The following is a 27,993-nucleotide window of genomic DNA, read 5'->3' on the forward strand; positions in this document are numbered from 1 at the left end:
CCCATCACTCCCATCACTCCCATCAGCCCCCCCCCACCCCCCCCCCATCACCCCCATCACTCCCATCAGCCCCCCCCCATCACCTCCACCCCCACCCCCCCCATGAACTTCCCCCCATCACTTCCATCAGCCCCCCCCCCATCCCCCCCATCACCAACAGCCCCTCCCACCACGTGACGACGTCACGCGCGGCAGTGACGCGCCAGGGGGAGCGGGGTCAGAGGTTACCCGCAATGGCCGCCCCCATGCGTCTCGGCGGCGGCGTGGTTTGGTCGTGGTGCCGCCGCGCGGGACCCCCCCGGCTGAGGCCCCCCCTGGGGGCCCCCCGCGCCCAGGGGTCCTCCCCGGGGGGGCCCGCTACGCTGGGGCTCCGGGGGCCCCCCGCGGGAGCCTGGGTCGACGGGGCGGCTCCCCTGTGCTCTGCTGCCGCGCGCGGGAGCGCTGGGAGCGAGGCGATGTGTCTGGGCAGTGTGCGGTGCGTACACAGAGATTCGTTCATTCGTTGCCTTGAGCGACTCATTCGTTGAATCATTCATTCCTGTGACTGGGCAGTGTGCGGTGCGTACACAGAGATTCGTTCATTCGTTGCCTTGAGCGACTCATTCGTTGAATCATTCATTCCTGTGACTGGGCAGTGTGCGGTGCGTACACAGAGATTCGTTCATTCGTTGCCTTGAGCGACTCATTCGTTGATTCAGTCATTCCTTGTGACTGGGCACTCTGCAGTGCGCACATAGATTCGTTAATTCATTGCCTTGAGTAACTCATTCGTTGATTCATTCATTCCTGTGCCTGGGCAGTGTGTGGTGCGTTCATTGAGATTCGTTCATTCGTTGCCTTGAGCGACTCATTCGTTGATTCAGTCATTCCTGTGCCTGGACACTCTGCAGTGCGCACATAGATTCGTTCATTCATTGCCTTGAGCGAATCATTCGTTGATTCATTCATTCCTGTGCCTGGGCAGTGTGCGGTGCGTACACAGAGATTCGTTGCCTTGAGCGACTCATTCGTTGAATCATTCATTCCTGTGCCTGGACACTCTGCAGTGCGCACATAGATTCGTTAATTCATTGCCTTGAGTAACTCATTCGTTGATTCATTCATTCCTATGACTGGGCAGTGTGCGGTGCCTACACAGAGATTCGTTCATTCGTTGCCTTGAGCGACTCATTCTTTGCATCATTCATTCCTGTGCCTGGACACTCTGCAGTGCGCACATAGATTCGTTAATTCGTTGCCTTGAGCGACTCATTCGTTGAGTCATTCATGTTTGTACCTGGACACTGCGGCGTGTGCAGAGATTCGTTCCCTGACTGGCTCATCTATTGATTTATTCATGTGTCTGGGCAGTGTGGTGCGTTCCTTGGGATTCGTTCATTCGTTGCCTTTAACCACTCATTTGTTGATTCATTCCTGTGTCTGGGCACTCTTCCGTGCATTCGGAGAATCGTTCATTCATTACCTTGATCGATTCATTCATTGATTCATTCACACCTATGCCTGGGCACTGTGCGGTGCGTTCAGAGATTCGTTCATGCATTGCCTTGTTCGACTCATTCGTTGATTCATTCATTGTGTCTGGGCACTGCGGTGTGTACAGAGATTAATGCCCCTTTTGACTCATTCGTTTATTCATTCATTCCTGTGCCTGCTCGCGGTGCATGCAGAGAGACTTAATTTCTTGACTGACTAATCCATTAATGTGCCTGGGCGCTGTGCGGTGCAGAGAGAGATTAATTATCTGATTGACTCATTGGTTAATTCATTCCTGGGCACTGCGTTGCTGATATTCATTCCCCGCTTCAGAGACTAATTCATTGATTCATTCATGTGCCTGGGCACCGTGGTGCGTGGAGGAAGAGCGATTCATCCCGCGAATGAGTTGTGAGGTTCATTTATTCGGACATGTCTGTTCCCTGGGGCACTTTGCAATATGCAGAGAGAATGACACGGGCAGTTCGTTTTGCGAATGAATCGAGTCGTTCATCCACTTCGTTATTCCAAGGCACTGGTGCGTGGAGTGATTCATTCCACCGAATGGGAGACTCATTCATTGAATGAGTGAATTACGAGGTCGTTAACTTGGTAGTTCCTGTCATTGGTGCACACTGGTGCGTGCAGTCATTCATTACCGATTCATTCTGCGAACGAATTAAAAGTGGTCGTTCATTTGTTTCGTCGTTCCTGATGTTGTCCGTGCGTGGCGTGGATTGTGCTGATGGCGCCGTGGCGGTGAAACTTCGCAGGAACGAAGGACCTGGGTTCGATTCCTCACTCGGCTGCCTTCATCTGTGTGGAGTTTGTGTTCTCTCCTCCCTGGTCTGCACGCGTTCCCTACGGAGTTCTCAAGTTTCCTCCCATCTTCTTGGTTCTTTCGGTAAAGTCACGTAGAAGGGAAGTAATAAAATAAAAATAAAACAATATAAAACATTTTTAATTGTATTACTTCCCTTCTACGTGACTTTACCGAAAGAACCAAGAAGATGAATCCCTGCAGTCACGAAAGCTTTAAATCGAAATTTCCTCCCATCGCTTAGAAGCTCACAAATGTAACTGTGGCATGGGCCGAAATATCCAAACGTTCAAAACTTCCCTGCTAATTACTCAATTGGGATTACTAAACTATACAATTGTTGTTGTTCTCCCAGGTAAGGCCCCACTTGAGCGACCTGGCCCATCACAAATGAATGATAGCCCAACGGAAGTGGCTCATCGTCGTGTGGAAATTTATAGCAGCCAAACACTCTGAACGCGCGCGGACGTCGATTTTGAATGTGGAGGGGAAAAATCCGGAGGACCCGGAGAAAAAAATCCACGCGACCACGGGGAGAGAGAGAGAGACACACACATCGCAAACTTCCCAAGTAGACATACAGCGTCGGGGTCGGGATCGGGATCGAACCCAGGCCCTTCTTTCTAGATTTGAAGCTTTCGTGACTGCAAGGATTCATGTTCTTAGGTTTTTTCGGTAAAGTCACGTAGGTAAAACATTAAAATTAATGAAAGTCGTGATTTTTATTTTATTTTACTTTCATTAATTTTAATGTTTTACCTACGTGACTTTACCGAAAAAACTAAGAATACCAGGCCCTTCTGTTGCACACACGGTAGCAACATCGCCCCCTACTGCGAAAGTTCGGCACGACACGTCTCGAGACTCGGTGAGGCTCTTCTGGGCAAACAAGGAGAACCAGAACGATGCACGCGCGTGACATCGACAGTGATCATGATCACTAATCAGTGATCACTGATCATGATCACTGTGCGTGTGACTTCAATGACGTCGATAATGTTGACGCCGTCACCTCGGGGGGGGGGGGGGGGGAGGCTCGTGAAGGACGCTGCTCGGCAGTGGGAGGCAAGTCGCCTTCAAGCAACAGAATCGAGAATATTTACACCGGAGGAATCCGATGAGCTCTGAAGCTTTTTTTCACAGATGCCCGGTAGCCTCACAGATTTCCAGCGACAGCGGAGGGCAGAGGGAGCGACGCTCGCAACAACGAGCGGGGCTCCAGGCGGATATGGGGGGCACAGGTGGTGCATCTGTCAGTCATCCCATGGCACCTGGGTCTGTCCCGTGACCTCCTGTACCTAGCCTGCCACAGCAGTCATCCCATGGCACCTGGGTCTGTCCCGTGACCTGTACCTAGCCTGCCACAGCAGTCAACCCATGGCACCTGGGCCTGTCCCGTGACCTCAAGTTCAGGAGTGTATTTCCCGAGTAAAGGGCGACTCGGCCGGCAGACAACGTCAGCAGAGAGCCTTCGGCACTTCACGTGGCCTCAAGGTGCACCTAGCCTGGCACAAGCGCCGTGGTCACGTCACCGTCACTTGGTGGCGAACGGCGGCTGTCGTGACAGTAATGATATTGATGATGGTGATGTGACCTCGAGGATGGCGGTGATGTGTGACCTTGATGTTGCTGTGTGACATCGATGGTGATCTGCGCGTGACCTCGATGACAATGTGTGTGTGACATCAACGATGACGACGATGACGATGTGCGTGCGATGTTGCAGGCAGCGTGACTACGAGGGGTTCCTCTGCTCGCTGCTCGTGCCGTCCCACGCACGCCCCGCAGTCATCGCGCTCAGAGCGTTCAACGTGGAGCTGGCGCAGGCCAGTAGACCCACTCGCACTACCGCACCCGTACCCACACGCGCTACCACAGCCTTTACAGACTGTTGGGGCAAGCGCTGTGAGCGAGTAGCACCTATGAAGGCCGGCAGGGCACACGAGGGGGCGGGTGACCAGCACCACGCCGGCTTTCCCCATGCAGTCTCCCCAGTGGTGATGTTTACACACCGGTTACTCATTTGAGGCTGAGTCGACCTAGGGGAGGCCCAGGACCAGTTCAGATAATCGTCACTGGTGTCGACCGCGAGCGGGAATGGAGCGCGGGTCGCCAGTTTCGTAGTGCAGTGCGCTAACCGCTACGCCACCGTTCCCCACTACCGCACCCGTACCCACCCGCACTACTGCGCTACTGCACCTGTACCCACCTGCACTACCTCACCTGTACCTACCCACACTACCGCAACTACTGCACCTGTACCCACCTGCACTACCGCTCCTGTACCTACCCACACTACCGCACTAACACATCTGTACCTACCCACACTACCGCACTACCGCTCCTGTACCTACCCACACTACCGCACTACCACATCTGTACCTACCCACACTACCGCAACTACTGCACCTGTACCCACCTGCACTACCACACCTGTAACTACCCACACTACCGCAACTACTGCACCCGCACCCAACTGCACTACCGCACCTGTACCCACCCGGAGGTGCTCGGCTTGAGCTGCTTGCTCCTCCACCCCCACCCTTCCCCGGCCCACCGCCCCCCCCCCCCCCTCCTCTCCGAGCAGATCAGGGAAGCGGTCACCGACACGGCGCTGGGGAGGATGCGCGTGCAGTTCTGGCGCGACGCGGTGGAGGAAATCTACTCGGCGGGGCCTCCGCCGGCGCAGCCGATCGCCGTGGAGTTGCAGAAGGTGCGGAGCGCGGGAAAAGAACGTGGGGGGGGGGAGGGGTGGCGGGGGAGGAAGAAAAAATCCATGCGGGCGCACGGGCGACGTGAACGATGAACCGCGATGCAGAATCACGTAAGAGAGAGGGGGTGACTTGGGGTGCCGGGTTGGCGCGGGCGAGCGGTGAAGGCGGCCCAGTACCAGGCGGGCGCTGCCTGCTGTAGTTCCGCGGTCATTCCCTGGAAGTTCCATGGCAGTTCCGTGGTAGTTCCACGGTCATTCCGCTGTAGTTCCACGGTCATTCCGCTGTAGTTCCACAATCGCTCCACGGTTGTTCCGCGGAATTTCCACAGTAGTTCCATGGTTGTTCTGCAGTCGTTCCGTGGTAGTTCCTCGGTAAATCCGCGGTAGTTCCGTAGTCATTCCGTGCTCGTTCCGCGCTAGTGGGCAGCGGCGCGCCGACGTTGCTGGGAGGAAAAATCCCAAACCGAGCGGCTCGCGGTGCCATCCGTCCGTGCGATCGGCACGCGCGCCGATCGAGCCGGCGCTCTCGTTTATCGAGTGAGGTCACGTGGGACGCGTCACGTCCGCCGCGTAAACGGACGCGCGTGGTGACGGTCGTTGTTGCGGTAGCGATATCTCCTACGGGCAACGCACGCTGTGATATTAACCGCGCCAAAGTGCCGCGATATAAAAACACCGGCGGTTTGACCGCCACGGTTGAGAATTCCTGACGGCGGCGGTGGTGACGGTTACGCTGCTGCTGCTGCTGCACGTAGCCGACTGTAACCCAGTCGCGTGGAGGCAGCAGCAGCAGCAGCAGGGAGGGTTGGTGGATCGCAGAAGCGAGTGTCGAGGAGGTGCCATGCCCTGGCTCACCAGGAGAAGGCGGTGCAGCCAAAGTGTCGACTAATCTCCATCTGTTCCACCTCCCAGTGGGACGTCAAGGAGCTGTCAGACACAGGCTCGCTGCGGGAAGTCAGCGCAGCAAATGTGGACTACACATTCCGTCTGTGTGGGGGATAGAGTGTTGCTCCCTCACGAGTGTGCTTTGTTTTCCCTCCGGGTGCTCTGGTTTGTTGCCACGTGTTGAGCACTCATTAACCCCTTCCCATTGGGAGACGTCTGCAAGTTGCAGGGTTGCGGCTCGCTAGCGAGCGGCTAACGAGCGGCTACAGAGCGGCCGCACAATCCCAAGTTGACATTATGGGGAGCGGTGGCACAACGGTTAGCGCGCTGCGCTACGAACCCAGCCGATACCCGGCCGCGCTTCCCGCTCACAACCAAGGGCAGTGGTGATTATTTTGAACCGGTCCCGGGTCCTTCCCTAGGTCGACTCGGCCACAAATGAGTGCCTGGTGCGGCGCGTCGTAAACGTCGCCACGAGGGAGACAAAGGCGGCCCGGTCGCGGTGCTGGCCACCCGCCCCCTCGTGTGCCGTGCCGGCCTTCGTAGGTGGTGGCACTCGATAGCAGCACTTGACCCAACGGCCCGTTAACGGCCCGACCTTTGTGTGTTGCAGGCCGTCAAGAAGCACAAGCTGACGAAACGGTGGCTCCTCCGCATCGTCGACGAGCGGGTACGAAGGGCGATCCGGAAACGCGCTCCATCTCCGTGACGGTGACCCCCTCTCGGGCGCTTTCCCCTCCTTTGCCTGCTCTTCCGTCACCAGTCTCGTCCTTTGTACGTCATCTGTTCCGAGCCGTGACGTGAACTCGTTGTTGTTAGGTAATGATAGAAGTTTTCTTTTCATTTGTATATGTTTTGTTTTTAAGTTTTAAAAACATTTTCAAATAGATTTTTCCCCCGGGCAACGCCGGGTATTTCCCGCCACTGGGGTCTGTGCACTCAAATCAAGATTGAAAACTAATTCCTTCAGAACTGATTCTTGTTGTTGTTTAGTTTCTTCTCCTGCCCCCCGCACTTGCGATTCGCACGGTTGGCTACGTACGGTGCGAAAGAAGTTCAGCATGCGTACATTACATCCATAATCAACGTTTATGGGTTAGGTCGCGTTATTTATAAATGTGTCGTAACCCTCCACCACCCGACACGGCCAATCAGCAAAAAAAGTGTCACGTTGACAAAAAACAAAATAGTTCACTGCTTTAGCCCACCGGTGTGTTGAAGAGTGAAACCACAACATTTACAATTTTTGAGTACTGTGACGTTTCGCTGGTAATTGCATCCAGCATCATCGGGCAATTCGCCAGAATGGTGAGACTCTACTCCCCTTCCCGTCGAGTTGCGTCACGGGGTAACGGGCTTAAATTTTTCACCATCGTGATAGTCGGATATATTTTGTTAAACGTGCCGCCGGGCGGAGGTGGCCACGCTGCTCCACGTGGCTGCCTGTGACCCAGCACCGTGGAGGCGGCGAGGGTTGGTGGATTGCCGCACAGATGGGTTGTGAAACTCCCTCCCCCTGGGTGGGGGAGGAGCCGTACCCCTGGATCGCAGCAACAGTGGACTAATCGCCGTCTGTTTCCGTCCGTACGGGGATACAGCGTTGCCCCCCCCTCCCCCCGCTCTTCGTGCGAGGCGTGGGGTTTTCTCCGGGTGCTCCGCTTTTCCTCGCCGCTTGCATCATAATCATAATAATAGACACGACAATGAAACTCAACTGAGAACTTTCGATTTAAAGCTTTCGTGACTGCAGGGATTCATCTTCTTGGTTCTTTCGGTAAAGTCACGTAGAAGGGAAATAATAAAATAATAAAAATAAAACATAATAGAATAATTCTCACGACGTTTCGGCCACAACGCAAGCAGCCGTCCTCAGGTGAAGAACAGGTCTGTCGGGAAGACAGCTCTGTTCTATTATGTTTTATTTTATTATTTCCCTTCTACGTGACTTACCGAAAGAACCAAGAAGATCAACTGAGAACGTCTACAAACAGTAGCCCACCTTCTCCCCGGGAGTCGCGAGCGATTTCGACCGGTGACCGATCGCCGCTGTCGCTCGCCGTGCAGGAGAGGAACCTGAGCGACCGCGCGTACGGCAGCGTCGGCGAGCTGGAGACGTACGCGGAGAACACCCAGTCGTCGCTCCTCTACCTCACCCTGGAGGCTCTGGGTACGCACGCACGCACACAAGCACGCACGCAAGCACGCACACACACAAGCAGACACGCACGTCTCGTGAGTGTACGATATACGTGAACTGGAGTCGTCATTCGCGTCCGCAAGTAAATTGGCAATCAATCGCTGCGTGGTTTTGTGGTCTTGTGATTTTCTTCCGAGCGCCGCTTCACTTCGCGACGGCCACGTCGTTTCCTGATCGTCGCGAGCGCGGATTCTGCGATTTTTTTTTTTTACGATTCCGATTCAAACCCCCCACTCCCCCACATCCCCCCCTCCCCCGGCAGGGGTGCGCGACATCCACGCGGACCACGCGGCGAGCCACATCGGCAAGGCCCAGGGCGTGGCCACGTGCCTGCGGGCCGTGGCGCCCCTCGCCGCGCGCCGCCGCCGCGTCTTCCTGCCACTCGACCTGTGCCTCCTGGTGAGGATGGTCACCTCCTCCTCGCTCCTCCTCCTCGCTCCTTCTCTTCCTTGTCGCTCCTCGTGGCTCCTCGTCCTCCGTCCTGTCCCTCTCTCCGCTCTCCTCTGATCTGATCCACTGACGGTGATGACGATGATGATGGTGATGACGATGATGATGGTGATGACGATGATGATTATGACTTCAAGAACCGACGTGTCATCGCCGACCCGGCAGCAGAGGGGTCCCCTGGCTTTTACCTCCCCCGAATATGGTGGATGGCACTCGACCGAACCCGCTCACAGGAGACAGCGCTGCGATGACGATGATGATGACGCTGATGATGAGAATGATGACGACGACGATGATGACGACGACGACGACGACGATGACGACGACGATGAGAATTATGACGATAATGACGCACCGTACGTAGCCAAACCGTGCTCATCAGAGGTGCGGGGGAAGCACAACAAACTCAAGACAAAAAAACTATCCAAGTGGCTTCCTAATAACGGAAGAGCGTTCCAGACGGCCGCAGGAGCGCATCTGAAAGCGCCGCGCGATGACGCGGCGACCACCACCTCCTTTGTTTCGACGGCCGACCAGAAGCCCGATGCGGCGATACCGCCGCCGGCCACGACAAGAGCGCTTCCCGAGAGGCGTCGTTTTTGTTTTTTTCCCGTGCCTCCTCCGCGGTTTCCTCCCACCCCACGGCGCTCGCCTCCAACGGCTCTCCGTGCTGTGGCGCGTGTCTCGGCGCAGCACGGCGTCTCCCAGGAGCAGCTGCTACGGGGGAACCGTGACAGAGCCGTGCGGGACCTCGTGTACGACCTCGCCAGCCAGGCCCACGCTCACCTGGAACACGTGAGCTGCCCCCCACCTTCCCCCGACCCACCCCCCCCGTAACCCCCACCTACCCCCCATCCCCCAGGCAACGCTCCCCCCCCCACTCCATGACTCGCCCCCCCCCAGCCCGGCCACCCCCCCCCCCTCGCCACCCCTAGCCCAACGGGTAGCAAGTGGGGCAGCATCTCTTTCTCCTCATCGCGAGCGTGGACTTTGTGAGCGTTGTTGTTGTCATCGTCGTTGTTGTTGTTGTCCCTCCCAGGCGCGGTCGTTCAGCCGGAACGTCCCAAAAGCCGCCACCATCGCCTTCCTCCCCACGGTGAGTCATTCCCCACTGTAAGTCATTCCCCCACTGTGAGTCATTCCCCGTTCCCCCACGGCGAGTCGTTCCGCCACTAACGCCGGCCTGTGCAAGCGAGCTACCCTGGGGGTGGGGTAGGGGATCTTAATTCTCTCGTCCCGTGCCCCCGTGGGTCGAAGGTCGCCGTGGAGGACTTCCTCGTGAGGATCCAGAAGGTGGACTTTGACGTGTTTCACCCGAGCCTCCAGCGGAGGAACACGCTCCTGCCGCTCCGCCTGTACCTGCGGTCGTGGAGACGCAGATACTGAAGGGGACACGCGCGCGCTCAGTCGGCCCACGCCGCGCGGAGCCCACGCCGTGGCCGGCTACAACAGCACCACCACCACCGCCGCCGCCGCAGTCGGCCACACCCTCACCAGACTTACTGCATCGTTACAACCGCCGTCCGCAGCCCGCGATAACACGCAACAACGACATCGCAGACAGCCACAGCGTGCTAAAAATATATATCACACCCACACCACACCACAATCCGGCCACATCGCAACCGGCCACACCATTCATATTCCGCTGTGTAAACACGGGCGGCCCGCCCACGCTTTACGGTGACACAACGCGTTCCTGGAAACACCCCCCTACCCCCCCCCCCCCATCGCAAAACGGAAGCGCTGCTTCCCCCACAGACGGTAGAAACGGTAGAGAGGCATCGCTTGCCGATGGGGTTTTTTCTTCCCCATTTATCGGCCGTATTTTAACCTGGTTCAATAGGTACGTGAACAAAAAAAAAAATCATCCCACGCGAATTACACCGGGAACAAACGAACGAACACGTGGGAAAACCAGAGCGACTAAATGCGTTTTGGGGGCCGTGCCGGAAGCTGCCCGCCGTACATCGAGTTCTCCTACATCTTCTTGGTTCTTTCGGTAAAGTCACGTAGAAGGGAAATAATAAAATAATAAAAATAAAACATAATAAAATACAATTCTCACGACGTTTCGGCCACAACGCAAGCAGCCGTCCTCAGGTGCAGAACAGGTCTGTCGGAAAGACAGCGTCTGAATGAACACCATATACGCAGCCAAGCTTGGTGGTGTTCATTCAGACGCTGTCTTTCCGACAGCCCTGTTCTTCACCTGCGGACGGCTGCTTGCGTTGTGGCCGAAACGTCGTGAGAATTATTTTATTATGTTTTATTTTATTATTTCCCTTCTACGTGACTTTACCGAAAGAACCAAGAAGATGAATCCCTGCAGTCACGAAAGCTTTAAATCGAAATTTCTCCTACGTCGTCGTCGTCGTAAAGCGTTCCCCAGCAGCGGCGGTGGCGTCATCGTGTAGAGACGTTTGTAAAAAACTGCGTGGATCCGTCGTAGGCCGGACACCAGGAAGCTCGATGCCCCGATGTGGAGGTCTCCTCCTGCTGCTGGTGCTGGCGGCCACGACGAGAGGGCTTCAGCAGAGAGACAGAGAGAGAGTTCGTGTCCCTACTCCACTGTTGAAGGAGCGCGCAGGCCGCAGCAGCGTTACTGCACGCTCTATAGTTTGGCCGCAGATGCACAATGCAATACTGCACGTACGTTGCACTTACTTCGCTCCGTACGTAGCCAGCCGTGCCAATCGGAGGTGCGCGGGAAGGACAAACTAAACACGCATCACACCGCAGCCTGCCACACCACGGCTTAGCCAGAAGTCTGGCACTCCCTCCACAACACCACGGACAGCCACGTGCCACTGCGGCCAGGCACACAATGTTTCACGCCGCTTCGGACAGCACTCGCCACCTTCGATAGCCGCGCGTGGAGGGAATCCAAGTTGGGGGTCGGACCAGCCGGTGTGATAGCGCGGTGCGCTGACCACAGCGCCACCCACCCCCCCCCCCCCACTGCACGTACTACGTTGAACTTCTTTCGCACCGTACGTAGCCAGCCGCGTTCATCGGAGGTGCGGGGGGAAGGACAACAAACTAGACACAAAAAGCAGTTCTAAAGAATTGCGTTGTCAATCTAGATGATAATTGTTTTTTTACCCTTCTTTCTGGCAACAAAACTGACACCTTTTTTTTACAAGGAGTCATGTTTGCATAGACCACAATACCTGCGGTCATAATGCAAACAAAACACATAACTCTGATAATGTATGCACTGTCCTTGAAGTTGATTGGTCCACACCCGAGACAGCTTTCCTAGAGCCTAGTCTCACATGGGTTGGACCAGATGACGCCAAAAGGCGTGTGCCTAAGGAAAGCTGTCTCGGGTGTGGACCAATCAACTTCAAGGACAGTGCATATATTATCAGAGTTATGTTTTTGTTTGCATTACGACTGCAGGTATTGTGGTCTATGCAAACATGACTCCTTGTAAAAAAGGTGTCAGTTTTGTTGCCAGATAGAAGGGGAAAAAAACAATTATCATATCTTTTACTGGCAAATGAGGTTCCAATTGTGAATCTAGATGATTTCAAAGTTTGGCTCCAGTGGCTTCCTAATATCGGATGGAAGAGGCGTTCCAGACGGGTGTCTGTATCCACACCAGAGGGCGCTGTGTGACCGTTTTAGAATTGTCGTCGGAGTCGGAAGACGAAAACTCTCAACTGTTCGCTATTTTACCCGGCATTAGCCCACTGAGCCGGGGGGGGGTACCGCTGGGGGTACCGCTGGGGGTACCGCTGGGGGTACGTGACCACGTCCCAAGGGGGGGGGGGGTACGTGAGTTCGATCGCTGGTGAACGATCCCGTTGTGTGAATCTGCCAACGTCAAGTAACCACGATGACATTCGCAATCCGTACGGTGGCCTAGAACGACGTCAAAACACCTTTTCTGAACCCATCGGTCGTGCGACAACTGTCGGGTTCCAAGGCGAACCAGAGGTCGCAACCGGGTACCCGATACCCGTACCCTACCCGATACCCGGCTACCCGTACCCGGCCGGGTACTGGTAGCCGTTTGCGACCCTGGTGCGGCCGGGTACGGGTACGGGTAGGCAGTGAGTCACTGGTGAGTCACCGTTTGTCACTCATTTTTCGGGTAGGGTACGGGTAGGGTAGGGAACGGCTACCCGTACCCGGCCCATTTGCGACCCTGGTGCGGCCGGGTACGGGTAGGCCGTGAGTCACTGGTGAGTCACCGTTTGTCACTCATTTTTCGGGTAGGGTACGGGTAGGGTAGGGAACGGCTACCCGTACCCGGCTGGGTACGGGTACCCATTTGCGACCCTGGTGCGGCCGGGTACGGGTAAGGAATCAAAACCCGTTTGCGACCTCTTGAGGCGAACCCAGCGAACGCCAACAGATTCCGACGCGCATGGCAGAGCCGCCGTTGATTTTCAGTTTTAGTTTTCGTTTTTTTTTTACTCGTGAGCAGTTACTTGCCAATGAAACGCGGGAGTTGCGTGAAGATGTTCAAACAACCAAATCGAAACCTCTCGCAAGGAATCGAGTTGCTGCATTAACACACACACGCGCGCGCGCACGCTAATTGTTGTGAGCGTGCAGACACACACGGCGATGATATCCCTACGATCATCACCCAGGAATGTCCCTAACGCTCGTGACGTCACTCCACATAGACCAGCCCCCCGCCCTCATTAATATTCATGAACAGGTGACGTCCTCCAAATGGAACCCCCCACCCCAACCCTTGATTAATAATCATGAGTGGGTGTCGTCACTCCACATGGAACAGGCCCCTCATTAATAATCATGAACAGGTGACGTCCTCCAAATGGGTGACGTCACCACATGGGGGGGCGAGGCCCCTCCCCCCTCGGCGTCAACTCACTACAAAGGCAGAACCGTCACGTGATCTCCGTCATGATGAACAAGGGATTTTCACCCGCTCATAATTATTAATAAGGGGGGAGGGTGCTCCATGTGGAGTGACGTCACCCGCTCATAATTATTAATAAGGGGGGAGGGTGCTCCATGTGGAGTGACGTCACCCGCTCATAATTATTAATAAGGGGGGAGGGTGCTCCATGTGGAGTGACGTCACCCGCTCATAATTATTAGTAAGGGGGGGGTGCTCCATGTGGAGTGACGTCACCCGCTCATGATTATTAATGAGGTGGGAGGGTGCTCCATGTGGAGTGACGTCACCCGACATGATTATTAATGAGGGGGGAGGGTGCTCCATGTGGAGTGACGTCACCCGCTCATGATTATTAATGAGGGGGGAGGGTGCTCCATGTGGAGTGACGTCACCCGCTCATAATTATTAGTAAGGGGGGGTGCTCCATGTGGAGTGACGTCACCCGCTCATGATTATTAATGAGGTGGGAGGGTGCTCCATGTGGAGTGACGTCACCCGACATGATTATTAATGAGGGGGGGTGCTCCATGTGGAGTGACGTCACCCGCTCATGATTATTAGTAAGGGGGGGTGCTCCATGTGGAGTGACGTCACCCGACATGATTATTAATGAGGTGGGAGGGTGCTCCATGTGGAGTGACGTCACCCGACATGATTATTAATAAGGGGGGGTGCTCCATGTGGAGTGACGTCACCCGCTCATAATTATTAATAAGGGGGGGGGTGCTCCATGTGGAGTGACGTCACCCGCTCATAATTATTAATAAGGGGGGAGGGTGCTCCATGTGGAGTGACGTCACCTGCTCATGATTATTAATGAGGGGGTAGGGTGCTCCATGTGGAGTGACGTCACGCGCGTTTCACAGACATCCTTGGGTAAATATAGTCGTCAATTACGCTTGGTTTACGGAGAAAGGATCACCCAGTCTCATGGCTACATTCGAGGGAGGGTTGTTTCCCAATGTTTGCAGGAGGCGATGGTTGCTGCTGCTGTGTGATCCCAATTGAGTGATTTAGCAATAATATTGGACGTGAGTGATGTAGGTCACAAGCGTGATGGCATGGAATTATAACTTTATATTTATGGCAATAAAAAAAAGCGTGACGAGTTTGTACACTGTGTGATGCCTCTCTCCACATCAGCTCAACCCTCCCGTAAACCACGTGGTAAACCACGTGCCCCGCGTATAACCACTCCCACTCCGAGCCCCTCCCCCAGGACCGCCCCCTGTGAAAACAGACGCCGTTCCTGCGTCAATTTAACTTCTCATCGCTCCATCTCTCTTCTCGCTCTCTCCATCGTCACCCTGCACAAATGAATCACGATACCTCGCTGATCTTGTCAAGCAGCGTATACGGTAATCCATCACGCAAACTGCGCTCATCCTTGCAACAGCAGCGGTTTTTGGCTGACCATCGAACAAAGGCGGTGGTCACTGCATCATCCCCGTGGCGCTTTCAGATGCGCTTCTGTGGCCGTCTGGAACGCTCTTACGATATTAGGAAGCCACTCGGTCAGGTCATTCCTTTCTCCCCACTTCTCCCCTTCCTGTATGTGTGGAGTTTGTAAGCTTCCCCCCTTTGTTCTACAGTGTGAGAGAGTGAGTGAGTGGAGTTTGTATGATCTCCCCCTGTTTCTATAGTGAGTGAGTGGAGTTTGTATGATCTCCTGTTCTATAGTGAGTGAGTGGAGTTTGTATGATCTCCCCCTGTTCTATAGTGGGTGAGCGAGTGGAGTTTGTATGATCTCGCCCTGTTCTATAGTGAGTAAGTGAGTGGCGTTTGTATGATCTCCCCCTGTTCTATAGTGAGTGAGTGAGTGGAGTTTGTATGATCTCGCCCTGTTCTATAGTGAGTAAGTGAGTGGCGTTTGTATGATCTCCCCCTGTTCTATAGTGAGTGAGTGAGTGGAGTTTGTATGATCTCCCCCTGTTTCTATAGTGAGTGAGTGGAGTTTGTATGATCTCCTGTTCTATATGAGTGAGTTGAGTTTGTATGATCTCCCCCTGTTCTATAGTGGGTGAGCGAGTGGAGTTTGTATGATCTCGCCCTGTTCTATAGTGAGTAAGTGAGTGGCGTTTGTATGATCTCCCCCTGTTCTATAGTGAGTGAGTGAGTGGAGTTTGTATGATCTCCCCCTGTTCTATAGTGAGCGAGTGAGTGGAATTAGTATGATATCGCCCTGTTCTATAGAGTGAGTGGAGTGTGTATGATCTCCCCCTGTTCTATAGTGGGTGAGTGAGTGGAGTTTGTATGATCTCGCCCTGTTCTATAGTGAGTGAGTGAGTGGAGTTTGTATGATCTCCCCCTGTTCTATAGTGAGTGAGTGAGTGGAGTTTGTATGATCTCGCCCTGTTCTATAGTGGGTGAGTGAGTGGAGTGTGTATGATCTCCCCCTGTTCTATAGTGAGTGAGTGAGTGGAGTTTGTATGATCTCGCCCTGTTCTATAGTGAGCGAGTGGAGTTTGTATGATCTCGCCCTGTTCTATAGTGAGCGAGTGAGTGGAGTTAGTATGATCTCCCCCTGTTCTATAGTGAGCGAGTGAGTGGAGTTTGTATGATATCGCCCTGTTCTATAGATTGAGTGAGTGGAGTTTGTATGATCTCCCCCTGTTTTATAGTGAGTGTAGTTTGTGTGATCTCCCCCTGTTTTATAGTGAGTGGAGTAATGTCACGTAGATAGGTTCAATGATGACGATCCCTTGTGTTGTGATCGAAACGTCGCAGTTTTTTAAATCCTTTATATTAAGTTCACTTGCTTGCTTGCGCGCTTACGACCGTTCAAATCTTTAGGTCGTTTTTTAACCCACTTCCCGTGATCCAATCGAGCTGACACACAGACTCGTTGTGCGTGACAATTTATTTTCGTCAAAAAAAATCTAAAATTTTCCACTTTTTAGGGAAAATTTTTTTTCATATTCAATTTAAAATACCAATGTGATAAAAATGAAACTCTTACTCAAGAAAAACTGAAATAAAACCGATGCCACGCATATAAAGGATTTATAGTGAAAAACTTTGTTTTTACGGGTTAATTTTTTGTTAATTTTTCTTTGAACCTATCTCCGTGACTTTACCGAAAGACCCACATAATATAAATCCCTGCAGTCACGAAAGCTTAAAGCCAAGATTGATCGTTAATGCTGAACAACAACAACAAGATGCCCCCCCCCCTGCAGCTGCAAATCATTCGACTTGCATCGCAGCAGCAGCAGCAGCGTGGCCCCCTGCTGCAAGATCGACAAACTACAACTCAACTTGGGGCAGGACCCTCCTGCAAAGCAGCCACCAGACTCTCAAGTTTGGTTGTTTTTCTTCTTCTTCCAGAATTTCCTGGGTCATTCTAAAACAAATAATACGACAACTACTACTCATGCAATCATAACCCAAGACCTCACCCACCACCGCCACCACGACCCACACCCCACCCACCCTGCCTGCCCCTTGGATGCCGCCGGCACCCCCCTCCGTCTTGCCCGCAGACCCCCTCGCCGGCCCCCGTCGGCACGGGGGGGGGGGGCTATTTCGGGATCCACTCCTCGCCCCCTCGCGCCTTGTTTGGCCGTGCGGGGTCCGTGGCGTCACGCAGCCCCCCCCCCCGTCTCCCCTCCACCCCCTCCCCTCCTCCTCCCGTCTTCCTCCTCCCCCTTTCCTCCTCCCCGCTTACCAAACCTCCTCCTCTTCTCCCCCAGCCCACCTCCTCCTTCCCCCTCCCCCCTCCTCCTCCTCCCCCTTCCCCCCCTCCTCCTCCCCCCCCTCCTCCTCCCCCCTCCTCCCCCCTCCTCCCCCCTCCTCCTCCTCCCCCCCCTTCCCCTCCCCCCGTTCCCCTCCCCGCCCTCCCACCCTCCCACCCTCCTCCCTCCCCTGGCTGGACCGAGGCTCCTGGGCGAGACGAAAAAGGGGGAGGGGGGTGGTGGTTGTGGGAGACGAAGGGGAGGGAGGAGTGGGTGACCAGGAGAGACAGGAGGCGGGAGGGGGAAGGGGGGTGGATGGGGGAGGGGAGGAGGGAGGGGTGGAGGGGAGGGGGAAGCGGGGATGGATGGGGGAGGGGAGGAGGGAGGGGGGAAGATGGAGGAGAGGGGGAAAGGGGATGGAGGGGAGGGGGTAGGGGGGGGATGGAGGGGAGGGGTAAGGGGGGATGGAGGGGAGGGGGTAAGGGGGGATGGAGGGGAGGGGTAAGGGGGGATGGAGGGGAGGGGGTACGGGGGGATGTATTTTGTGATGCGAGGTGGATTGGGGGTTGTCCACCGACACTGTACAGGATGGTCCAAATATCTCGTGACCCACATTTCATTCTCTGAAACGTAATTAATCTATATTAAACTAACGTTCACTTAAAACAAATTAATATGCAAAGGCGTGACAAACATATATATATTAGGATTCAATTAATTAGGGTGGGGTGGGGGGCGTCACAAGACATCTGGACCACTACTGTACAGTGCTCTGTGATGTCACAGCCTGCCGTGCTGTGTGATGGGATGTGATGGGATGTGATGGGACGGGAGTGCCTGTGCTGGGGAGTGGATTGATGGTGGATGATGATGGTGGATGATGATGATGATGGGTGATGTTGGAGATAACGATGGTGAATGATAGTAGACGCTGGTGGTGATGTTTCATGATGATGATGTTGATGGCGATGTGTCTTCTCCCATCATCCCTTCTCCATCCTCTCCCCGGCACCCCCCCCCCCCCCCCCAATTTCCCCTTTTCATTTCAATCCGTCACTCTCTCGCTCCGCCAGCCTCTCCCCCGCGTCTCTCTCTCCCTCGTGCCCTATCTCTCCCCTCCTCCTCCGTCTCACCCCCCCCCTTCCTCCTCCTATCTCTCCTCCTCTTGATTTCAATCCGTCTCTTTTTATTATTATTTACGATCAGAGGAAACAAGAAGATGCTCGGTGTAGTCGGCACTTTGCTTCGTTCATCATTTCAGTTTTTAGTTTTTTTTTTCAATGCTTTGCTTTATGTGCCCCTCCCCCCCTTTTTTAATGAAAGATTTCAAGAAATATTTCACGATCCGTCTCACTCCCATCCTCTTTTTTTTTTATTGCGTGATCGTTTTGCATCAATTCAATGCCATTTGTAATTGTTTTTACAAACTTAAAAAAAAATGTAGGTGGTACCCAACAGACAAATTCAGCGTGGGCGATTCTAAAAAGCACACATCAGCAGCCATAATTAGGTCAAAAGGTTAATAGGTCAATTCTTGACCCGTTTGCTTAGACCTGATAGTTAGGTAGGTACCGTATTCTCTGGATTACACGGTACACTCCCCATATTTTCTATTTTAAAGTAAACATTGGTGGTGCATCTTACAACCTGGCCGTGTGTACCCCACCCACTCCTCTCTCACATCTCTCGCTCTCGTCTTTACCACTTCATGCTGTTATCTCCCTCCCTACCTCGACATCTCTCTCCTATCATCGCATCCCCATGTCCTCCTCCTACTCTTTTTCTTTCTACTCTCCATATCCTCCCATCCCCCCTCTCTCTCTCCATCTACTCCCAGCTATCTCTCCCACCCTCACCCAGTTAAATTTATTAGGATTTACCCTGTGAGCCATTCGGCTCTTGATTTGGGTTCAACCGCAACAAACAATACAACTACAAGATACACCTAAAATTCATTGTACACAAATCTGAACATCATATACGGAAACAATTAAATCCTACGGGAAAAAAGCACAACCCGTCCATGCTGTGTACAGAAAGTGCTAAAAATTCAATTTCGATGTTTGATCCCAATAACAATCATAATACAATACAGATTTTAAAAAATGCAAGTATGAATCTATACTAAATCACCCTCTCTCTCCACCTCCTCCCCTCTCACTCCCTCCCCTCTCTCCCTCCATCTCCTCCGCTCTCCCTCCCTCCCTCACCCTGTCTCCCTCCCCTCTCTCTCCATCTCCTCCCCTCTCCCTCCCTCTGTCTCCCTCCTCTCTCTCCACCCCCTCTCTCCATCTCCTCCCCTCTCCCTCCCTCTGTCTCCCTCCCCTCTCTCCACCCCCTCTCTCCATCTCCTCCCCTCTCCCTCCCTCTGTCTCCCTCCTCTCTCTCCATGTCCACCCCTCCCTCTGTCTCCCTCCCCTCCCTCCACCCCCTCTCTCCCCTCTCGCTCTCTCTCTGCAGTCGCCGCCAGTGTTTGGACGGCATAGCCCCCCGTGTTAGTGCTGCATGCTCCGTGCACGTGGAAGGATTACGGCGTTAACATCATCATCATCATCAACGTCATCATCATCAACATCATCATTCATTATTGGTAATCTTGCTTTTAGTGGTGGAGGTGGTATAACCGGAGCAGGTAATTAAGTCAGTGGGCTATTAAGCCACGGCACGGATTGCTAACGCTACGACTGCCTTTGTTGTTATTGAATGGGTCTATTTATTCAATATTTTTTTTATTTGGGTAAATCTCCGCTTTTATTTTTGTATTAATACCCACGCCGTGCCTCACCAAACATCTACTCATCTGTCAACAGCTACGCCGCCGTCACCAGTGCGACAACAACAGAGAATTTACTGAAGGAAAACCACGCGTGGTCACTTCATCAATAGTCCACACTGCAACTATCCACCACCATCATCATCATCCACCTTATTAATCTTCATCAGCACTCCGGCAACACAGCTACAGCCGCAACCACCATCAGCACTACAACCACATCAGCACTGAGATTCACACCGCCAGGATCAACGTCAACCATCAACCACCACAATTCACCCACTCACTGCATCACACCATCGACCACCACTCGTCAACCACTCTACATAACACCAACCACCCATCCACTCTACACCACCAGCCACAAACACGTCACCATCACAACCACCACCCACTCTACATAACACCACCACCATCCACTCTACATCACACCACCACCACCCACTCTACATAACACCACCACTCTACATAACACCACCACTCATCCACTCTACAGAACACCACCACCATCCACTCATCCACAACACCACCAAGTCACCTAGCCACTACCCAGCCAGCCACCACCACCACCCAGCCAGCCACCACCACCACCCATCACCACCACACACCACCACCCACCACCACCCAGCCAACCACCACCATCCACCACCACCACCCACCCACCACCACCACCACGAGGCCTCCTCCCCCACGCCGCCACGCCGCATGTATGACCGGCGGACGCTTTGACTTCGACGATGGTGGCGCGTTCTGCGGCGGCTGGGAGCAGGGCAAGGCGCACGGCCACGGCGTCTGCACGGGGCCACATGGCCAGGGCGAATTCGCCGGCTCGTGGAGCCACGGCTTCGAGGTGGCGGGCGTCTACACGTGGCCCAGCGGCAACACGTACCGGGGCCATTGGGCACAGGGCAAGCGGCACGGACTCGGCGTGGAGGAGAAGGGCAGCCGATGGGTGTACTCGGGCGAGTGGACGTACGGGTGCAAGGGGCGCTACGGGACGAGGCGGGCCAGGGCGGGCGGTGCCAGCTACGAGGGCACCTGGGGGAACGGGGCGCAAGACGGGTACGGTGTGGAGACCTACTCGGATGGAGGTGAGATTATGGGTGGTGGTGGGTGGTGGTGGTGAGTGGGTGGTGGTGAGATTGGTGTTGGTGGGTGGTGAGATGGTGGTGTTGGTGGTGAGATAGTGGTGGTGGTGAGATAGTGGTGGTGGAGACCTACTCCGATGGAGGTGAGATTATTGGTGGTGCTGAGGTAGTGGTGGTGAGATAGTGGTGTTGGTGGGTGGTGAGATAGTGGTGGTGGTGGAGACCTACTGGGATGGAGGTGAGATTATTGGTGGTGGTAGTGAGGTAGTGGTGGTGGTGAGATAGTAGTGGTGGTGGTGGTGAAGTTGGTGGTGGTGGTGAGATAGTAGTGGTGGTGGTGAGATAGTAGTGGTGGTGGTGAGATTTGTGGTGGTGGTGAGATAGTGGTGGTGGTGAGATAGTAGTGGTGTTGGTGAGATAGTGGTGGTGGTGAGATAGTAGTGGTGGTGGTGAGATTTGTGGTGGTGGTGGTGTTGGTGAGATAGTGGTGGTGGTGAGATAGTAGTGGTGGTGGTGAGATAGTAGTGGTGGTGGTGAGATTTGTGGTGGTGGTGGTGGTGAGATAGTGGTGGTGGTGAGATAGTAGTGGTGGTGGTGAGATAGTAGTGGTGGTGGTGGTGAAGTTGGTGGTGTTGGTGAGATAGTAGTGGTGGTGAGATTGGTGGTGGTGGTGAGATAGTGGTGGTGGTGGTGAGATAGTAGTGGTGGTGGTGAGATTTGTGGTGGTGGTGGTGGTGGTGAGATAGTGGTGGTGGTGAGATAGTAGTGGTGGTGGTGAGATAGTGGTGGTGGTGGTGAGATAGTGGTGGTGGAGACCTACTCGGATGGAGGTGAGATTTGTGGTGGTGAGATAGTAGTAGTGGTGGTGGGTGTTGGTGGGTGGTGGTGATGAGACGTTGGTGGTGGTGGAGACCTACTCGGATGGAGGTGTGGTGGTGGTGAGATAGTGGTGGTTGGTTGTGGTGATTGAGACCTCGGATGGAGGTGAGATTAGTAGGTGCTGAGCACTGATTGTGGTGGTAGGAGGCCTACACGAACGGGGATGAGATGATGGTCGTGGTGGTAGAGGCACATACAGCTGTTTGGTGGAGGGTTGTGATGATGGGGCGGAGACATGTCCTGATGGAGGCGAGGTGATTGATGGTGGTGGTGTGGTTTGCTGATTTGGGGAGCGCTGCGCTACGAACCCGGTGACCTGAGTTCGATTCCCTCTCACGACCAAAAACACCGGTGACGATTATCTGAACCGGTCCTGAGCCTCCTCCCCTCGACCAACTCGGATTCTCAAATGAGCACGTGGTGCAGTGCGTAGTGAACTTCGCCACGAGGGAGACAAAGGCGGCTGGGCGTGGTGCTGGCCACCCACCCCCTCGTGTGCCGTGCCGACCTTCATAGGTGCTGCTCGCTAACAGCACTTGCCCCAACAGTCTGTTAAGGCTATGAAGGGGGGGGGCGGCTTTATCTTTGGTGGTGGTGGGATTTTTTTTATGGTGGAGGTGAGATATTGTGGTCGTGTTTGGGTGGTTGTGGATTGTGATGGTTGGTGGTGATTGGCCTTAATTCTAGATTTGAAGCTTTCGTGACTGCAATGATTCATATTCTCAGGTTTTTTTCGGTAAAGTCACGTAGGTAAAAAATTAAAATTAATAAAAAGTAACCGTCACAGCTAATTCGGCTGTGACGGTCCCACCTGATGACGGAGGCTTGTGTTGCCTCCGAAACGTCGTGAATTTTATTTTTGTTTTATTTTACTTTCATTAATTTTAATGTTTTTACCTACGTGACTTTACCGAAAAAACCTGAGAATATGGTGATTGGCCGGTTCACATTGCGATGAGTGGGTTAGAGATGCATTTGCGGGCGGTGGTGATGAATGGAGACCAGAGTGGAGCTCCGATGGTGTTTAGACGTCGGCGTTGCGATCATCGTGTTCGGGAGGAGATGAGGTGTTTAGTCTGTTGCGTGGAACTTCTTTCGCGCCGTACGTATCCAACCGCGTTTAATCGAAGGCGAGGGTGAAGGGCAAGTGACGTTTGTGTGTGTGGGGGTGTTTGTGAAAGTGTGATGATGGTTTAGGGAACCTCCCCATTCAAATTGGTTGGTTGGCAGTGCTTGCTGTTGGCATGTGATGATGACGCGGCGGCTTTTCCTGGATAATCAGATACATCCGGCACGGTGTTTGGAGAAATCTCGCCGAGACTCAAGACTCACCGAGGATGGTGCTACGTGTGGGCGGGGGGTGGGGGAAATGTTCACCAATTCCAATCCGAAACGAAAGTTTGGCTCCAGTTTTATTTGAAAGAAATTAATTTTAGAAATCGCGTGGGCCCTCATTATTGACGGAATGACGCCCTGGTTTTGTTTCGCGATGTGTGTGAATGTGTGGTGAGTGTGTGAATTTGTGAGTGTGTGGAGGGGTTGTTTGTGGGGAGCGGTGGTGCAGCGGTTAGCGCTACGCTGCGCTATGAACCCAGCGAACCGGGTTCGAATCCCGCTCACGGCCACCACCACCAGTGACGATTATCTAAACCGGTCCTGGGCCTCCCCTAGGTCGACTCAGCCTGAAATGAGTACCTGGTGCGGTGTGTAAACATCGCCACTGGGGGAGACAAAGACGGTCGGGCGTGGTGGTGGCCAACCCACCCCCTCGTGTACCGTTCTGGCCTTCATAGGTGTTACTCGCTAACAGCACTTGCCCCTACAGTCTGTTAAGGCTACACGGGGGATCTTTATCTTTGTTTTTTTGTTGTTTGTGGGCCGCTACGATCGCCACTGGCCATGGTGGTGGGGAAACCCATTCGAGGTGACGATGTCGACGATGGAACGTCGGTGAAAGACGCATTTTTTTAATGTTTTTTGTGTCCGTCCCATCGGTTTTTTTTTACGAACGATTTGAACCCTTCTGCGTGGAAATTATTCCGGCGATGCCACCACCGCCGTGCACAAACAACAGCAGCGACACGCTCCACGTGTCAACAACAACAACAACGACAACAACAACACTGCGGCCTGAACAAGAGACATTGAATTAGCATGCGGCAGGTGACGTTTCGGGCGATGGTCCTTCAGGGCGCGTACATCGCTCGAGGTAGCCGGAAAGAAACTCGCTCACTGTGCGTGCTGTGAACGAGGGTGTTTGCTCGAAACGTCGGCGGTGACATAGAGTACTCGTTTTTGCATTAGTAATGCTCCAAAAAAACAGAGACAAAGATCTCCCCCGTGTAGCCTTAACAGACTGTAGGGGCAAGTGCTATGAGCGAGTCGCACCTACGAAGGCCAGAACGGCACACGAGGAGGTGGGTGGCCAGCACCACGCCCGGCCGCCTTTGTCTCCCCTAGTGGCGATGTTCACACACCGCTACACCAGCTACTCATTTGACGCAGATAATCGCCGCCGGCGTTGGCCTGCGAGCGGGAAATGGAACTCGGGTCGTGGCCGGGTTTGTGAAAATCACGCAGCGCGCTAACCGCTGCGCCACCGCTCCATCTCCGCATTTCGACGCCACTCTGCCCGCAACACGGGCAGTTCAATCGCGGCAGAACAACAGCAGACGATTCGTTCGTGGGTGTCTCATCATGATCGTCATCGGGCCTGGTCTATCCACTGCTGGATGGAGGCCTCCGCCCCCCCCTCCCCCCACAATCCTGCCCCTGCGGTGTTGGGGAGCTTCCGCGGATTTCTAAATCCCCCCCACCCCTCCCACAATCCTACCCCTGCGGTGTTGGGGAGCTTCCACGGATTTCTAAATCCTCCCCTCACCCCCACAGTCCTGCCCCTGCAGTGTTGGGGAGCTTCCGCGGATTTCTAAATCCCCCACCCCTCCCACAATCTTACCCCTGCGGTATTGGAGAGCTTCCGCGGATTTCTAACCCCCCCCCACAATCCTGCCCCTGCGGTTTTGGGGTGCTTCCGCGGATTTCTAAACCCCCCCCCCACAATCCTGCCCCTGCGGTGTTGGGGATCTACCGCGAATTTCTAAATTCCCCCCCCACCCCCTCACAATCCTGCGCCTGTGGTGTTGGGGAGCTTCCGCGGATTTCTAAATCCCCCCCCAATCCTGGTGGCGGGGAGAGAAGGAGGAGGAGAGAGAGGGAAGAGATGAAGGGAGGAGGGAGGAGAGAGAGGGGAGGGGAGGGAGGAGAGGGAGAAAGGGAGAGCCATGGGGAGGGAGGAGAGGGAGGGAGGAGAGGGGAGGGAGGAGAGGGAGAAAGGGAGAGCCATGGGGAGGGAGGAGAGGGAGGGAGGAGAGGGGGTGGAGGGAGAAAGGGAGAGCCATGAGGAGGGATGGGGGAGGGAGGGAGGAGAGATGAGGGCAGAGGAGAGGGAGGAGACATGAAGGAGGTGGGATAATGGTCCAGGGCAAGACGAGTGTTGATGATGATGATGCATGGCGAGGATGTTGGTTGCCATGGGAATTAATTGACCGCCGGTGTTGCTATGGGACCGGCGATGGGAGAGGGAGTTGGGGGGGGGCGATGCTGGTGGTGATTGGTGGTTGGCAGGTGGTGGGTGGGTGGGGGTGGGGGTGGATTAGGGGGGTTCTCATCTCGTTAGTGGGGTCACCCACCCCCCCGCCGCCCCGCCCCCCTCTTCGACCCCTGTACAGTGCGTGACGTAGCTGGCCCCATGCACCCCCCCCGTCATCCTTCACCCATGAGGCGTGGACTCCACCTTTGGGGCCGTCCATAAATGACGTCACGCACCGGGGGGCGGGGGGGGTCAGACATTTGTGACGATGTGTGACGAGGGGAGGGAGGCTTTGAGAAATGTGACGTCACATCAAAATGCGCAACTTTAAATAAATATAGACAACACGTTTTACTTAATTAAATATTCTTTACAATAAATGTTTTCTCCTACAACATTAGAGTGCAGCGCCACATTAAATACGCACTACAATGACAATAGTTTAAAGCGATTTGAAGTATGTTTTAGTTTTTGTTGGGGGGGGGGGGCAGAGCTTTGTGACGTCATTTATGGACGGCCCCTTAGATCGCGTTCATATGATCGCGTCGTTAAACCCGCCACCACCCCGACACAGCCAATTGGTAAAGGTTGCGTCGCGTTAACAGAACGGCAACACCGGTTTGCGTGTTGGAGAGTAAACCCACAACATTTAACAATTCGAGTGCGTCATTAGTAGGGACGTTGGGTTGCTCGGTCAACGGCCAGGGTCAACGGCGGCGTGGTGTATTCCGCAAATATGGCCGACTGTGAGGGCGGGCACAAGCCGGCGTGAGTAGGTTAAACGTTGAGTTTTGTAAGGGCACCACGGGGTGACCAGCCCCTCCCCACCCAGCCCCTCCCCACCCTCCCCTCTCCACCCAGCCCCACCCCTCCCATTTTTGGACGCACGACGGACGGGCGGACACAATAATCCCCTGTGGGCTGGTGGAACCAGGAGGTTCCTACCACTATAACCCAACAGCCTCGATTGTAGAGAACTATCCTTTTGCCTGTCCAGGGACCGGGTGTGTTGCAGTAAATGTGAAACTTTAAAGCGAAAATCAGACCACGACGTGATATATTCATTCATCGCATCCATCCGTGTGCAATGTGTAAGGGCGCGGTGACACAGACCTATTTCATTTTAAGGTTATAATCCCCTGTTCATAATGACGTCCTTTTTACTTTGATGTCTCAACAGCGTGACGGAGATCACGTGACGTGAGGGTTCCGCCTTTGTCGTGAGGGTTGTGAGTTGACGCCGAGGAGGGGGGAGGGGGCGCCTCGCCCCCCCCCCCATGTGGAGTGACGTCACCCGCTAATTATTATTAATGAGGGGGGGTGTCCATTTGGAGGATGTCACCTTATAATGATTATTACTGAGGGGGGCTGTTCGATGTGGAGTGACGTCACCTGCTTATGATTATTAATGAGGGGGGGTCCAAGTGGAGGACGTCACCTGTTCATAAATATTAATGAGGGGGGGCTGGTCGACGTGGAGTGACGTCACGAGCGCATGATTATTAGTGAGGGGGGGGGGGAGTACTCCATATTGAGTGACGTCACCTGCTCATGAATATTAATGAGGGGGGGGCTGGTCGATGTGGAGTGACGTCACGAGCGTTAAGGACAGACATTCCTGGGTGATTATAGTCGGTTTATTGGTCGCGAAAGCAGCCTACGTGTTAAAGCTACCTGTTCTGTCTGTACGGGATAGAGTGTTTCCCCCTCGCACGCGCGGGTTATCTCCGGCCGCTCCGGGTTTCTTCCCACGTGGTGCTTAAACGCTGATTAGTTGCCGATGGCATCTTACCCGTACGCATGTCCGTAGAATTTCGCACCGTGCCTTATCAACCGCGCTAAAATCGGAGGTGCGGGGGAAGGACAGCAAACGAAACACAAAAAAAGCATTTCAAAACAAGTGAGGTTTTAAATCTAGACGACTTAAAAAGCGCACGGCTCCCCGTGGCGGCTTCCTAAGAGCGGAAGGGAAGAAGAGCGTTCCAGACGGCCGCAGAAGCCATCGGTCTTTGTTCGATGGCCGAGCGGAGTTGCCGTGGCGACGGTTCACGGCACCTCGACGACATCGCCGAGGCTGCTTGCCTTGTGGCCGAAACGTCGTGAGAATTGTATTTTATTATGTTTTATTTTTATTATTTTATTATTTCCCTTCTACGTGACCTTACCGAAAGAACCAAGAAGATGAATCCCTGCAGTCACGAAAGCTTTAAATCGAAATTTATATCGCCGGGGTGCCGCAGGTCATTCGTGGCAAGCGCTTTTGCGCGTCATGAGCGGATGTAGTAGTAATATTGAAAACAAACTTTTTTAAAAACACGCTTTTTGAAATGTACTAGTAATGGCAGAACTCCACGACTCCAGGAAGTGGCCCCGTAACTTGCCATAACGTAAAGGCCAATTACAGCCAACGTCAGTTGAGCGTGGACAATTAGACCCAAGCCGAAACATAACATAGAAAATTATGTTTAAAATATGTTTTTATTTCTTATGATAAAATATAGTATTGTCATCAGTATGACATAAGTATACCAAGTTTTTCAGTCGATACCGCATTGGGAAGTGGGTAA

The 27,993-nt window shown here is 54.0% G+C and overlaps 2 protein-coding genes and 1 long non-coding RNA gene across 5 annotated transcripts in view; all 3 read left to right on the forward strand.

Annotated features, from left to right (window-relative positions):
• Positions 1 to 208: 208 nt before the first annotated feature.
• LOC144735105 (NADH dehydrogenase (ubiquinone) complex I, assembly factor 6-like) lies at positions 209 to 10,594 on the forward strand. 3 transcript variants are annotated; one of them, XM_078617518.1, is made up of 9 exons: positions 209 to 475; positions 4,020 to 4,119; positions 4,881 to 5,006; positions 6,505 to 6,561; positions 7,956 to 8,058; positions 8,351 to 8,487; positions 9,232 to 9,333; positions 9,578 to 9,634; positions 9,796 to 10,594. In XM_078617518.1, the coding sequence occupies exons 1-9, from the start codon at positions 234 to 236 to the stop codon at positions 9,922 to 9,924; spliced, it is 1,053 nt and encodes a 350-aa protein (XP_078473644.1). In that variant the 5' UTR covers positions 209 to 233; the 3' UTR covers positions 9,925 to 10,594. The 3 variants fall into 3 exon arrangements, with proteins under 3 accessions (XP_078473644.1, XP_078473646.1, XP_078473645.1); XM_078617520.1 differs by lacking the exon at positions 209 to 475 and adding an exon at positions 1,119 to 1,126; XM_078617519.1 differs by lacking the exons at positions 209 to 475; positions 4,020 to 4,119; positions 4,881 to 5,006 and adding an exon at positions 5,044 to 5,117.
• Positions 10,595 to 13,991: 3,397 nt separating this feature from the next.
• Positions 13,992 to 14,538, forward strand: LOC144735106 (uncharacterized). Its single transcript, XR_013588582.1, has 2 exons — positions 13,992 to 14,037; positions 14,192 to 14,538. It is a non-coding gene; the product is annotated as an uncharacterized LOC144735106 (long non-coding RNA).
• A 4,963-nt stretch (positions 14,539 to 19,501) lies between these two features.
• Positions 19,502 to 27,993, forward strand: part of LOC144735122 (uncharacterized) — a 35,493-nt gene continuing 27,001 nt past the window's right edge. The window contains exon 1 of the mRNA XM_078617538.1: positions 19,502 to 20,961. Coding sequence (XP_078473664.1) covers positions 20,580 to 20,961 — 382 coding nt within the window. The 5' untranslated portion in view covers positions 19,502 to 20,579. The remainder of the gene's footprint in view (positions 20,962 to 27,993) is intronic.

This window comes from Lampetra planeri, chromosome 54 (genome assembly GCF_965212315.1).
Source record: "Lampetra planeri chromosome 54, kcLamPlan1.2.h2, whole genome shotgun sequence".
Taxonomy (NCBI): Eukaryota; Metazoa; Chordata; class Hyperoartia; order Petromyzontiformes; family Petromyzontidae; genus Lampetra; species Lampetra planeri.